The 15,567-nt window shown below is 32.8% G+C and overlaps 1 protein-coding gene across 2 annotated transcripts in view; it reads left to right on the forward strand.

Moving 5' to 3' along the window:
• The window catches only part of LOC149532885 (formin-like protein 18), an 88,508-nt gene extending 80,344 nt beyond the window's left edge, over nucleotides 1–8,164 (forward strand). Inside the window, exons 17-18 of one of the 2 annotated variants that reach the window (XM_089807185.1) lie at nucleotides 4,970–5,553; nucleotides 7,237–8,164. In XM_089807185.1, the coding sequence (XP_089663311.1) occupies nucleotides 4,970–5,160 (191 nt within the window). In that variant the 3' untranslated portion in view covers nucleotides 5,161–5,553; nucleotides 7,237–8,164. Of the gene's footprint in view, nucleotides 1–4,969; nucleotides 5,554–7,236 lie in introns of those variants that run through there. The other variant, XM_089807186.1, reaches the window with a different exon arrangement.
• Nucleotides 8,165–15,567: the final 7,403 nt, after the last annotated feature.

Below are 15,567 nucleotides of genomic sequence, written 5' to 3' on the forward strand. Positions count from 1 at the left end.
AACCATGTTGACTACTCATCATTCTTTTCTTGGCTTGTTATTACCCTTTGCTTGTGGACTCGTTGAATGTCATCCTTTGACTTTCAATGCACTTTTAAATACAATTTTGTATGGATTAGCAACTTACTACACCCAAGGCGACAATATCTCAGTGTTTTGTAAACACATTGCTACTAACTCACAAGGCTATATTAGCTATAGTAGACATGTTTAGTATCTAGAACCATGTCCTATGCATAAGATAGGTTGGATAACTTGGTGGAATGGCAGGGTCAATCATACCTCTTGCTTCCTCTACATGTTACGTTCTAGCTTTCCTATTTTTGTTGCCTTTTCATACGAGGCTGCGACCTCTTTGCTTTGCCAATCCATCACGGCTATGAAATCTCAATCTTCCAACTTAGAAGCTCAGTTTTGAGTGATTGCGCTTTGTCATCCAAAATAAACTGCAAATCCTCACTTTGCCTATGGTGTACAAACAAAGTTCAACTTCATTGGCTTTAGATTGGAGACAAGGTCTCTAAAGAATTTGTTTTGGCTTTGTGAGCTTTTAATGCATTGCAAGCAACTAAGAAAATAATAGAGGGGCAAACAATTGAGCTTCCAGATATTCTTTACACCTTTGTCTGACATCATTAGCAAATTTTTACTGCTCAAGTTATACTGCAGCTCAAAACTTTGGTCTACAACAATTCTTAAATGTGGTTCCTTGTCAAGTCTCCATATTTCAAGTTTCAACACATTCTTTTTTTATTAGCTTCTCACTAAGAAAGATTTGTGCGAGGCTGTCTTCTGTATGTCCAATGAAAATGCCCTTGGCTTGGACATATTCCCTATGAGTTCTAGAAAATGTTTGTGATACTATATCAAAGACCTTCAGAAGATCCATCTGATAGCTTTTCAGGATAATTATTGAGGAAGCATAATCAACAAAGGCAACCCAAAGTTGGCAACCCAAAGGAATATACAATTGGAAGCCTTATTAAGTCTCCTACAAGATTATTGTTAAGGCTTTTGATTTCAAGGTGAGGCAATCCTTCTATAGCTGATACGGCCTGAAAAAATTAATTGCTATTAACAAGTTACATTGTTGACAACAGTATTGTTGTTTGAGAAGGGATGGAATGGGCTCAACATTCTTAGTAACTAGCAAATTTTTTTTTTAAACAAACTTTGCCTTGGCTTGTGATGCTTGGATTAGCCTTTTATTTTTACCATGCTTTTAAATGTTTAGTTTTGGGCCCCATTTTGTTTAGTTTGTTCAAATATCATTCAGAAATGTCTCAGGTTGCATCAACGTTAATGGCTAGCAATTTCATTAGTAACTTGCAATTTCTAAAAAATAAACTTTCCCAAGGCTTGGGACTGCTTTGATTAGCATTTCATTTTTACCAGGCTTTTAAGTGTTTGTCTTTGGGCCCCATTTTATTTGGTTTGTTCAAATATCATTCACAAATGTCTCAAGTTGCATCACCATTAATGGCTAGCAGTTCAAGTCTTTTGGGCCTTTTCAGTTTGTTCAGTAGGGATGCACTTTAGCTCTTGCACTTTTAACATGCTTGTTGCTAAAGGCTTGGCTATCTTTTGGCTCATGTGATCTCCCAAAAGTTGGTTAAAGGCATTGTCTTGCCCAATGCATCTACCAAGCTGTTTAATGGGCATTTTGTTGATATTTCTTTTCTTGCTCTTCTTTAGGATGGGAGTAATATCAAACAAGTTTTCCTTCCTTTGTCTTGATATGTTCTGCCAAGCTTCTAGCTTGAGTATTCAATGGCAAAGTACCTGGTGCTATGGGCAATATTTTCTTTGCAAAACTGGTTGGTTGTACCCTTTTTGATTGGAAATGAATTATGGGGATGTCTTTGTCGGGTACTGCTTTTAGTTTTTAGGCCCAAAAAATTTGAAATAATGCTAAGCAATTGGTTTGCTAATTTTTATCTTTGGTTGGCTCAAAATTTGACTCAGTGCTCATGTTTACAACTCTTCTCAGTGGGTCCAGTCTAATGCCTATCTAAAAGTTGAGAAGATTCTTAGGGACTTTCTTTGTGCCTTGGCAAACAATGGAAAAGGTTTTCTCATGTTGTTTGGCACTTTTATTGTCTTCCCCATGATGTTGTTGGTTTAGGGATTCTTTCAATCTATCAAGGGGCATTTCTCATTGTGTTAATTCTGAATTAGCAAATTCTCTCCTGGACCTACAAATTCTTGGTTAAATTCTCTCAAAAATCTGGTCCTTCTCAGATTCTGTCCAAAGTCTTCCGCAGAGACCGAATTTCGTTGGGAATTCTCTCAGAGGAACCCTAGCAGAATTCAGATGACTATTGGGCAACTTTGGTTTCCAGTAGAGGAATCCAGACAGAATTTTGAGAGATTTTGGTCAGAAAACACCTCATGTTTATTTATTTTTTGTTGCCAAATTAGACTCAAGCACATGATTAGACTCAAAAAAACTAATCAGATCTAATTTGAATTGAATGCTACTTGAGAAGAAGAATCAAGATGTATAAAAGTGCCACACATCTATTACGGAATGTATGTAATACACCATAATTTGTACATATATCCTAACATGTATAGAAAACTATGGATTGAACAAAATCTAAAGAGATCTTCACTGTGGATAATTCAGGCCTGCTTTCTTGGCTTCATCCAGTCTGATCCAAAGCTGCTTTCTTTGAACCATCCAGTATGATAATTAATGTGTGAAACTTACAATATGGCAACAATCACAACCTTGGCCTTAACGGGGCCTGTAGCATTATGTTTTGTGCTTCTAATTTGCAACAGCATGAGCAGAATGATGATGATTTGCTTGATGGTTTTTGATGATTTTAATCAATGATGGCTGATTATGGATATTGACATTTTCTTTTTGAACTGAAACATTGATATGGTGGTGTATTTTTCTATGTTGCTTTAATATTAGCATAGTGGTGTATGAACTTAGTTGTTGTTGCATGTATGTATCTGTATTTGTGTGTGTGTGTGTATTTTTTTAAACATATATTCTTTTATGGACGAACCCAAAATGAATCCAAACCCACCCCCCCAAAAATTTAAATGAATTTCAAGCCCAAATCTCGAACCCAAATCAGTACCCAAATCCAAACCGACAACTTAGTATTAAATGGATCATCGAAGCTCTAGAAGGAAAATTGTCTTGGAAACTTTTTTAAGGCACTGTATTTCATAAGTTCCTACTAGACAACCAACTTGGAAAGGGCTTGGACTCTACATATCCTCCCTACCATGAGGGACCCTGTCTAGATAAATGGCAGTGGGTACATTGTTAAGAGCATTTGGAAGGCCGTAGAGTCTGTCAAGCTTTGGCTTCACAGGGCTAGTAATGACTTCCATAGTGACCTCTGATTAAACCAACAATCTATTTGGTGATCTCTGATTCTGTTCAGTCATGGTTGTTCCCTTGCTAAAGCCCTTAGGTTTTAACTTAGAAATTCTTTAAAATTGTAATCAGAACACTATTGAATTTTTGCTAAAACCACCAAGAATTTTCTTTACTAGCTTGAATACAATATGAAATTTGTAATCAAGAGGAGGAGACCTTTCAAACTATTATTGATGCCATTCATCACATATGGTTAAAAAATTGGGGTTATGTCCTTCAAGATTTGGTGAAAAGGTTGGAATGGTATTCTAAAACACCTTTTCACAATCACAAATCCCATGATTTGTAGATTGCACTTTATATAATTGTGGACTAGTTAAATCACCATTGGCACCTATAGTCTTCTTTTTGCACTTGGCATCAATGGTTTTAGTTTGGGCAACCATTCTTAAGCCAAGAATGCATGTTGGGGATTGACCTTGTCTCTCATATAAATTTGCCTGAATGTGGCATGCTTTCATGGTGGAAAGTTCTTTGATATTTGGAAAGACAAAAATTCAATTTCTTTTTTCAAGTTGTTTGGCTGACTTTCAGTTTTTCAAAACCAGGGAAATTAAAAAATGTTGGAAGTTCATAAAGATGGGAAATGCAATAAATGCTGTTTATTCATTTTTAAAGTACAAATATGTTTCTTTTCCAATTGGTGCAGCCCACAACATTTTTATTTTTTGCTTTCTAAAACCAGAGTTGTGGTTTGGTGTTGGCATTGATTTTGCTAGGAAGCACAGATTGACGACATGAGCCCTTTGTCATACAATTATCCCTTTTTAGTAGTCACAAGCTCCAATCCCTTGAAAACAACTGCGTCAAGGCCATAAAGCAGTAATTAGGCCTTAACTGACTGAGAGTTGAACAGATATTTGCTTAAAAATATATTCCCACGTTGATCCAATGCGTGCTTGCTTGATAAAATCCAAATCTGCAATGAAATCTGAGGTTTTGACTAAAACTCAAAAAAACAAGTATTTTATAGGCAAATTGAAAAATCTAGATTAATTCCAGATGAACTGAAGTTTTAAAAAGAATTGTGAATCAGTTGCAATTTTTTTAAAAATGTGGTTTATTGCAGTTAAACTGGTCTCAAGAGTTGTGCCACTGATCTGATCTGAATAATATTGCTATCGTGACCTGCGAGTAATCACAATTTATTTCAGTTTGTGCTTTTATGGTAACATTTGCCTCAAGAATGAGTTGTGCTGCTAGGGATTGGAAAAATTAATAAGGTTATTGGGCTCATGATGCTTCCAATAGCCTATCATGGCTTCACAATATATATTGATTTTTAATGAAATAAAAGTCTGATCATTAACATTCGTATCAAAAGCCTTATTCCTTAGTTTTTACACTTGTATTTGAATGTGTATATATTGGGTGTTATTGAAGGAGTAGATTCCACTATTAAGATTATTATTCAATTGTGGTTGATGGAGCATATTTTATTTTTCAAAAAATTAAAAGTCAAAGAAGGGAAGTTATGTATATGGATATGATTAGCCTTGTTTTAGAAAATTATAGGTTCTGGTTTATATAGAGATATTTATGGGTTTACTTCTCATTGTGCAGTGGTTTCTACACTTCTTAACTTTGTGACAACATTTCGGCGGGCACACGAGGAGAATGTCAAACAAGCTGAAATTGAAAGGAAAAAGGCTTTAAAGGAGGCAGAAAAGGAGAAAAATAAGTCGCCTCCTATTAAAATGGAATCTAAACGACCATTTTTGCCTCCTATAAGGAAAAACTTGGAAAAAGAATGATGAATAATCTTTTATCTAGTTTTTCACCATGTAACTGCATATTCATCATTTTGAATTTTGCAGAAAAGATGCCCTTTTATCCATACAGTGTATAAAGTTGTGCATTTATTGCAATTTTGGCAATAATAAGAGAATGCGGTGATCCATGTGAAGATTTTACATGTGGAATTATAAAGTTCCAGTGAGTTTCAGCTTGCTGATCTGCAATGAGTTATGCACTGTGTAATCGGGCGAAAGGAAAAAAATTAAGGGCATCAATCTTCGAGAGTATAAGATTGGATGCTGTAAATATGTGGCCTTTTCAAGCAGATTTTGGTGATACACTGCGGAAAATTTGACGTGGAGATAACATAATTTATTCTTGGAAGCAAATAAACCATTCAGGCATTTCAGGTATAAGTTCTCCCCCTTCTGAATATTCATTTCAGTTTTCTCTGGTTTTTCATTGTACTTGTAAAGTCAATAGTTAAGGGGTTGATTTAAAATTTCATGATATTTGTTTTATAAATAAAGCATTTGGGCATTTCAGGTATAAGTTCGCCCCCTTTTCAATATTCATTTCAGTTTTCTCTGGTTTTTCATTGTACTTGTAAAGTCAATAGTTAAGGGGTTGATTTAAAATTTCATGATATTTGTTTTATTATTTTGTGTTGTATAAATTGTATGCTTTCTCAATTCTCAATTATATAAATCTTATTTTCTTTGGGGGTTTCTTTTCACATATTTTATGACTCTTTTTTTCCTGCGCCTTTTTTGTGTAGCTATCTGTGTACATCAGCATCCATTAGCTTATTCTTGAAGTCAACTTAAATACCACACAAGATGACCGTTGTCTTCCTTTTTCAAAGGTCTCTTTGCTCATCTGACATGACTTACTATCTTCCTCTCTGCATGATAATCTTTATACAGACTCCAGATCATGTTTACTTCAAATTTGTAGACACAGTTTGGTTTAGAGGGATAATGCTGAAGATGACTTATTCTGATGTTTTATATTTCTTTGTTAGTATCGTTTATTGCGGTTGCCCGTTTTCTATTGCCATACAAGTATATGCGTTTCAGGCATGCTTGAAATGTACATCTAAGTTATTCTTATATGCAATAATCCTTGGAGTTTGTTTCTCCCAAATCCCTCCCAAAATAAGATTTGCTACTATTAGAAGCTTTATATCAACTTTATGTTGGATTCTCCAGTTTCAAGGGGTGGTATCGAGGCATGTGTATGATAATGTAATTTCATGAGTGTGCTTCTGCCAACAATTGCATTATCCCAGATTTAAAGGAGGAATATTTAATCCAAATTCTTTGTTTTGGTCAGATTTCAGTTTCTCCATTTCTTGTGAACGGTGTTTTGTCAGTAGTTACTTTTTTTTGTGTGCATACTTCACCATTAGAAAATGCCAAAGTTTTGGCAGAATTTCGTTTAGAAGGGACTTTGGAAGTATATTGAATGTAGTTCTCATTTAGTTCCGGTTGCTTGCTTGCTTGCATATTTTTGTTTTTCGTTTACCCATATAGTCTTAATATGTAAGGTGTTTTAATAAAGAAATTTATGCTCCTGTTACTAGAGCTAATAACTTCCATGTATAGGTGGAACCAGATTTCATAAAAGTATAGGTCCAGTCAGGGATTCCTGTTCGAAACAGATATGCTATCATTCTTGTGAATCTTTGTGTAGGTGCTATTTTGTTTAAAGTTAATTCAGTTTTGCATATCATCCCAAATTTACACCAACAATTTACTCTTTATTCAATACTGACTAAGTTGGATCGTTTTACCGACAACCTACCACGGCTAAGTTTTGTCTTTAGTAATTTGAATGTATTGTTAGCAAAGGCCTTTCAACATTTTAGTCTTTTACTATTTACTCTGTACTTTTGTCCCTCTTTTAAGCAACTTATTGAATGAACTTCCAACAGCATTGTCAGGCTGCCTTTTTAATTTATTTAGAGTGATATATGGTGTTTTTCTGGCAGATGTTTAAATATCTAAATGCAAGCTATGTTTTAGTTCACTTTTTTTATTGTATTTGAGTACCAGAAGTTTTCCAACCCTTTTTCAATCTTATTTTTGCAGATCTCGTTTCTCAGCACCAGTTACAATTGCTTCTTTGCTCGAAGCATCTGTATGATCGTTACTTAAAAATGTTCACTCTTTCAAGAATCTGTTTTTCCTGGAGAACATGGCAGCTTAAAGAGGGTATTATATCTATTGACGAACATTTCAACTGCAAGAAAGTGTAATTTCGGTGCCACGGGAAGGACTTTCTGACTGGCAGCTTCAGTTGGGAAATACCTTGCTCACGAGATGCATTGACTAACTTTGTAATTTTTGTAATATTATAAAAAATATAATTGATGCTGAAAAGTGTACCATAGTATTTGTTTATAGGGAATTTTTTGAATTGCCTGTATGAAGGAAGATTCAATAATCATATTGGATCGCCTTGTCAGGCTTACTAGGCAACAGGCAAAATTCCATTGTAAACAGAACCGTTAAAAATGAGTAAAGGTTTGATTTTTCCGGTCGGCTTTTATCCTAGAAGCAAAAAAGTACCGTGAGACCTTATTCCTTTTGCTACTACATCATTTGTAATTTTTCAAGATATTGATTAAAACACGTGCTTGACATGGTCAAGTCGACCTGGAAAACAAATGCAAAATGGAAGGACAGAGAACAATTGGCATGCATATATCTGATTTTGTGAAATAAGAGGCTGGCGTACAGAAGAAAGATGTCATAGTCCAAAGCAACGGTGCTTTCATCTTGATGCAAATACCCCAAAGCCAACCGAAGCATTTTAATTAGTGAGTGAATCACTATCTTCTTTGAAGATCATGGCAGATTTACATCGAACTTAGCCTTTTCATAAATTTGGAAGATATGGACGGAAATTGACATCAATGTACACTATAAGATATTCTTATATTTTTGTACTGGGTTTGCCAATAAAAGGGTTGAAATTTGAAGGGATGAATACAATGAAATGAAAGATTTGTAATGATGTCCACGAGACCAACGGTCTAAGGGACCAATAAAAGACTCCGTAATCAGTTTGTTGAGATTTCTCCAAGCTGTCCTTTTTGTTGTGGATCTGTGTAAGTATCCTTTTTGTTGTGGATCTGTGTAAGTAAGATGCCCCTTTGTGAAGTCTTGGCCCTTCAAAAAGTTCTTTTATGCTGTTTATCTTTAAAGTGTCCTTTTGCAGGTTGTGAATATCCTCGTACGTGGTGCAATCTTTCACATAGTGCCTCTCTGTTTCCACCACTCCCTTGATGCAAAACCTACAAATTTTGCCCTTCCACTCTTCTTTAGGGACCTTCCATCTGCCAATTTCACATCTCAAAGGGTGTGATCTAGACTTCAATTAGGCGATTAAGATTTTTGCCTTTCCTTTGATCTCGGCTTCTAAGTACTCTTTTGTCACCATGTTCGCATGTGGGGTTAAATTCTTTGACATTAAGTTTTTTCTCTACTTAACTTATTTGTCCACATGATAGACCTGATTTTTTCTATCACCCATTTTTTAATTTCTAAGTTGGTTTCAGGGCACTCTTGGTCGTCAATGTTCCATTTGTTGAACCATTTGTTGTTTTGTTTCTTCCATGTTATTTTCCGATGGTCAAGCTCCTTGTCAACCACCATTCTAGGCCAGCGATGTGCATCCATTTTACCCACTTTTTTTAGATAGCTCAATAATCAAACAATTGTCAAGGCCTCCACCGGGAACATGCCTACCTCCGACAAAAGAATTTCGTAAGGAATTGTTGACTTGACTTTGAGGTTAGTTGTAATGAAATGCTTTGTATTCTTTCAATTTTTTGCCATTTGTGGTTTGATACATTGCTCTCCCATACCTCGCTACCTAAATAATAACCAGAATCACCAACCCCCCAAAGATGGTGTTTATAGTCTTCCAATCCCATAACTCTGCTGTCCTGCACCTGTTCTGAAGAAGGTAAGAGGCCTTCCAACCCCCCTATATTATTTTTTATCTCCATGTCTCCCAACCCAGCTGGTAATGGAAATCGATCCCCAAATACTTTATTCTTCCACAATCTCTAAAGCTTTGCCCTTAAATATGAAAGTAAGTTGTCCACAATCTCTAAAGCTTTGCCCTTAAATATGAAAGTAACTTGTTTTCTTTTCCTCAAGGAAAAGATCATGATCTTGGGCTTAGATGTGTTGACCTTCATCCCTACCTCTGTGCAAAAGGTTTTTAAATTACTCAAATGTTCCCCTAGCCCATGTGTTGTTTTAGCAATGAGGATAAGATCATCAACATAAAGGAGTAACCTAATCACATAATCAGCTAGCTAAATTCCCTTTCCATTGGCTTTGTTTAGCCATTCCTCTAGCTTGTCAATAATGAGAATATTTCGCATAAGCAATGGATCTGTGTTTTTGCATGTCTTTAGTCTAGCTTAGTGTAGGGTGTTCTCAATTTCACACAATTTTCTCATAATTTGAAATAGGTTTTTTGCTTAAGCACTTCGATCTAAGGGGTTACGCAGTTTGAGAGGAAGTTGGTTGTTTAGGTTAGATTCCAAGGAATGCTTTCTAAAATTAAATTTCAATGGTCCATCGAGTGGAAATTTGGGATTGGTGGGGGGCACAGGTGGTGCTTAGAAGTGAGGAACATAATTTTGTTCACAGTGATTCTCTTTTATAGGGGTGGATGTCTAGTAAGGGTGCTAAGTGGGAAGTTGATGTTGCAAGTATCTCCTTACCTTCCTTGCTTGATTGTAAGGTTGAAATAGATTCACTTATAGTCTTCTATGGCCCTTGGAAAAGTCCAGGTATTAATTGGAAACTTTGAGGTTTTTAGTGGTCATAGCACAACAATTAGTTATTCATTTGACGAGGGATGTTTCTCGAATTACATCAGGGAGGCAAATTCTATAGTGGACCTTTTTAGGCAATAGAGGTGTGGATTACGATCCACTAACAACTTTGAACAATGCTATTTCTGAATCTTGGTTGGCCTTAAAGGAGTAACTTGCTTTTAAGTTGTTATATAGGGGAAATGACCTAGTAGCCATCTAAGTTAACTTTGCACAGCTACAATTCCTAATTCGTATGTCCAAATTTGCCATTTTTTTTGATTGACCTTTGAAGGTGAGTGAAGAGCTTAAAGCTAGCCTTTTGGCTTTCCTGCATTTATAGAGCTATCTGTAGAAATCATAGTATGAGGTGCTCTAAAAGTCTCATTTTAAAATGTTTGCCCAAAACTTGCCTCTAAGACCCCATAGCTGCTCCAAAATAATATGACTTTTTGCACAAATGGACCAATGAGCAACCAAGTAAACTAAAAAATGAACAAAAACAAATGGCTATTGGTGTTCATGGTGATTTGTTTTGACATATTTGTATGTAGGTATTGAAGGTTTTTTTTGGTGGTAATTGGGGGGAAAGGTAATGGTTAATGCGACAACATTGCATAAATGGGTGGCAATTGGCTTGTTTCCCCTAGCCTTGTCTTGTTGTTTGTGGTATGTTCATGGCCTATCTGGAGTGGTTCAACATGTATTTGTATGGGCTCAAAACCTTAGTTTTATTGCTTTTATAATTAAAACTTATTAGTAGTTGTCGGAAGGCAATACTATTGTATTGACTAGTATTCAATTAATTAATAATCTCTACCAATTAGAATAGTCTATTAAATAACTATTGTAGTATAAACTACCTCTAACAAAAGTTAATGTTTATAACTTTATACTTTTTATTTAAAAATTATGATTTATCTCTAATTTCATTGGGTGTAACAATTGTGTCTTATATGACCGAATTTTAAGGAATAGAAAGTTTTGTTTTTTAACATAAATTAATAACATTTTAGTTTTCTCAAAAAAATCCTTCAAAATTTATATAAACTTCCTTCTAAAAACTTAACTTTTTAATTTTGTTTTTTTATAGAAAATTTCTAAATTTCAACTTTTATAATTGCTCCTAGAAATTGCTAAAAATTATTTTCATTACATGTGGTCTTAAATTATTCTCGGATTATTTTAAAATTTTAAGATTCTTTAATGAAAATTTTCTTATATATCTTCTTCTAAGTTATTTCTAAATGGAAAAAATGTTTATCTAGTAAGAGGTAAAATAATAATCTACAATCAATTTACTAATGGTATTTGCACATTGAGAAAATTAACCTTTTTCAAATAAAAATATAACACAATTTAACTGATCAACCTATGAGACATATTAATAATCTACAATAGATTTACCAATGTGTATTTGCACATTGAGAAAATTAGCAAATATTTTTGATATAGTTTTTAAACATAGCTTTCGTGTTTATCTTAAAATTCAAATTTAAATATATTAAAAGAAATTATCTTCTCATTGTAGCCAATCATTTCAATTAATATTTTAATTTTTAAACTTAAATAATTTGAAAAAAAAAAAAATATTCATAGATTTATGGTAGAAGTCAAATTTTACATTTACAATTAGTAAGATCAATTATGGTGAAGCTAGATCTTTGAGGAAATTTTATTATGTATACATTTACAATTGAAAAAATTTCAAAATTTTCAACTAATACATAGAATAATATATAGATAATATTATGCTATCTATATATTTAATTTAATTAATAATTAATTTAAATTTAAATTAATTTCCATCTTTAGTTTAATTGTGGATGGCAATTATTTAATTTCACTTAGATAATATATCATTATTTTAATATACTATTTAATTTTTTACATCAACTATTTAACTTTAGATGACCAAATTATGGCTATTATTAGTTCCTATCGTAGACTAGAACTATAGAACTATTCTAAATATTTATTTTAACTAAAATAAATTTACATATTTTTTGACAAAATTGATTTTCTCAACTAGACAATATGAATCCTTTTTTTTATATGGAAATGTGCATCATTTCATTTCATTTTAAATAGTGATTGCTATTTGCAATTTCACACTTATAAATTTTAGCATATCCATTATCAACATTTTAAATTTGAGATTTTTTATGATTATACTTGAACAAAAATTGGTAAAATAAGTAAAACATTAGACTTCTACTAAAATTTTATAATTTTTTCCTTCTATATATATAATTATATTAAGAATAAAATAATTTTATTAAAAAAAGTTAGAAAAAATTGCTACATTACATTAATAAACTGAACTCATCACATTCATTCTTAAAAAAATAGATATATCTAAAATCCTTTACCATAAATATAAACTTATGTAATTTATAAATTTTATTTATGTTGGATAAAATTGATTATTAAATTTAGTACTCATTTATTTACAAGCAAATTTAAGCAACTTTACCAACATTTTGGCAAGAACATATTTTCTTTGCATGCTTTTTATTATTTGTGTTTAAATGAACTATTTATTTAAATATATTAGATGAATTACTTATGGATATTATTCTAGTTTCTAGATGACATAACTATTGTTATGGATTCTAGAACAAAATTCTTATACCCGTATCAACAATGTAATTTAATATTCAAAATAGAATTACAATCTTATTATTTACAAAAAATATATTTATTTTCTATAACTTAATTTATAGCTATTCATTAACGACAAGTACTAGCCACTATGTGGCACTTGTTATTTTTGTGATGAATGGTTTTTTAACAAATATATTAAGGCAATTATTGATATGGAAGGACAAGTCATATGCTAAACTTCTTTGGTTAAGAGGGGAGAACTAAGGGTTATTTGTTCCATCAAGTTCACCAGTAAACCAAGGGCCTATTAACAATAGTTATCATTTTTGGCTCGATTGGATATTGGTAGTGTAGTTATAATAGAAAAAATGAATTGATTTGTAGAAAATAAATATAATGCATTAAAATGAATAAGGAATTTAACAAATAGCCAAAATTGTCATATAGAAATATATATGATACAAAGCTTGAAAGTCAATGAAGCAATTGTATTTATTTATTGTAATGTTTTGTGGTTAATATATTTAGGAATTTTGAATAATTTACCATAAAATGTAAATTATGCATGTTTGGATTATCCAAGTGTAAGGTGAGCATGTGATGATTGTGGCACTAATTAACTAATGATGACAAACTATCCAGTTCTACAATTTATGCAATACATACTGTTAGAGTAATAAAGTATTTTCGTATTAATTAAATCATATTGATTTAATTATTAAGTCACTTATTAATTCTATTTCACTTAAGCTAAACTTTAGACATCTGATAATTAATTATTTTATTAATTATTATAATGCACCCTAGGTTTTACCTTTTAGGGTTTTGGATCTCCTTTTATAAAGATTGATCCCTCATTGTAATTTATAGATTAATTCACTTTTGATAATAGCAATCTCTTTTTTTGCTTATCACGAATGTCTTATCTGTGGATCTGAGAATTACAATTTTCATAGTTTTTGCTTCTCTCTTTTTGTTACACGTGTTTGCATGCAAGTGATTCTTGGGAGCTGTGGGATTGATCTATCATCAACTTCAACACATACTTTATTAACTAACCACATCGAAGTTGCATTGCCATCTATCTTTATACATTTGAGCTTATGTGACTAGTAAGCCACACAAATTACAATTTGAATGATAGAAAAATTAATATGTTTCAATATTCAAAATTAAGAAATTTAGCAAACATTTGTCCAACAAATATAAAGTAGACATACCAAATTGTTGGAATGTGAAGTAAAAGAACATAATATAATTACTTGAAATGATCCTAGGCCAAAGGAAAACAATCATTTAAAACCTTTTAACTTCGGAGTAGATTTAGGGCCCATTAGCAATAATTATCATTTTTAGCTGAATTAGACATCGAAAAGTGTAGCTATAATAGAAAAATTGAATTGATTTGAATAAGTACAATGCATTAAACCAAATTAAGGAATTGAATAGATAGCCAAAATTGTCATGTATAAATATAGATAATACAAATCTTGGGAAGTCAATGAAGAAATTCTATTCATTCAATGTAATGTTTTTTGGTTAATATATTTACGATTTTTATAAGTTCGACATGAAATGCAAAGCTACGCATTATTGGATCACCCAAGTTTCTAACGATGATGAACTATGTAGTCTAGAATTGTGTAATACGAACTTTATTAATTAACCATGTCGAGGTTGCGTTGCCATTGAGATTTATACATTTGAGCGTATATGACCAATACGCCACACATAAATATAATTTGAATGATAGAACAATTGATATTAATATTATAATTTGAATGACCAATACCTCATCACTTATTTTCATACACTAGAAAGTGGTAAGCTCCCAATGTTAGGGTCATCTATAGATGTAGATCTACACCTGAAGGGTGTCTTTTGTGACGATCTCACCTATGTATTATTTTTTTGAATCAAATGCTTTGTGGTTTGTACGTTAATTATAAGGAGAGTCCATCCTTTTATTTTGTAGATCTTTGACCCCACCTTTAAATCACAACTATTCATTGGTGTAACCAATTAATAATGGTTATCAAGTTTTGGTTTCATATTAATGCATGCACACACAATTTACAAGTTCACATAGCAACCATATCATTTCATAATTGAAATTCATATAGTGTTTTGATCAAATGTACATCACTTATACATCAGACAATAAGTTCATAGAGGTGATACAAGTTTACTAGTGACTCAAACTCATCACAAGTGCAATAGTGACTTCAAAGTTGACTTGTGTATAATAGTGACTATCATACACATCACAAGTGAACAAGACATTAGATCAATCATACATCGCATATACTTAGTTTGAAGAACCCACATAATGCATCGCTTGTTCATATAAAGAATAATTGACACCATGGAAGTGGATGTGCAACCTATTATATGTGTTACCCACTAGTTTATTTACAAACACATACATTTGTAGGTACATCTCATTTGAAAAAAGAATGCTAGAGCATTCCATACAACACTGTGGGTCCCATGGTTTTCCCAATCCTTGACCTTTTATGATTAAATCAAGCATCGTGTACTAGATTTCACCATTAGCAAGAGCACCAATATAACAATGTGCACAAAAATCAAAGCCATTTACACAAGTACATAATGAACGAGTGACATATAAACAGTGGCTAACTACATTCACAATAAGTAGCAAACACCTACACCTTTTAGTGTTACCCATATAGAAAAAAATGCCAATGCATTATGTACTACACCATTGATTCATCCTTTCTTTAATCTTTTGTACTAGATGTTATGATGCAGGAGCATCTTGAGTTTCCTTACAATCCTGCACTTTTGCTCTTTTTGCCAGTATCTGCCAAGTTCTTAGTTGCTGCCGAGTTCCTTTGGTTGGCGAGTGATCTCTTTGGATGCCGAGTCATTCTTAGTTGCTGCTGAGTTCCTTTGGTTGTCGAGTGAATTCTTTGGATATCGAGTCATTCTTAGTTGCTGCCAAGTTCCTTTG

The sequence above is a fragment of the Cupressus sempervirens genome, chromosome 10 (genome assembly GCF_028749045.1).
Source record: "Cupressus sempervirens isolate cs-2001-9-10 chromosome 10, ASM2874904v1, whole genome shotgun sequence".
NCBI lineage: Eukaryota > Viridiplantae > Streptophyta > Pinopsida > Cupressales > Cupressaceae > Cupressus > Cupressus sempervirens.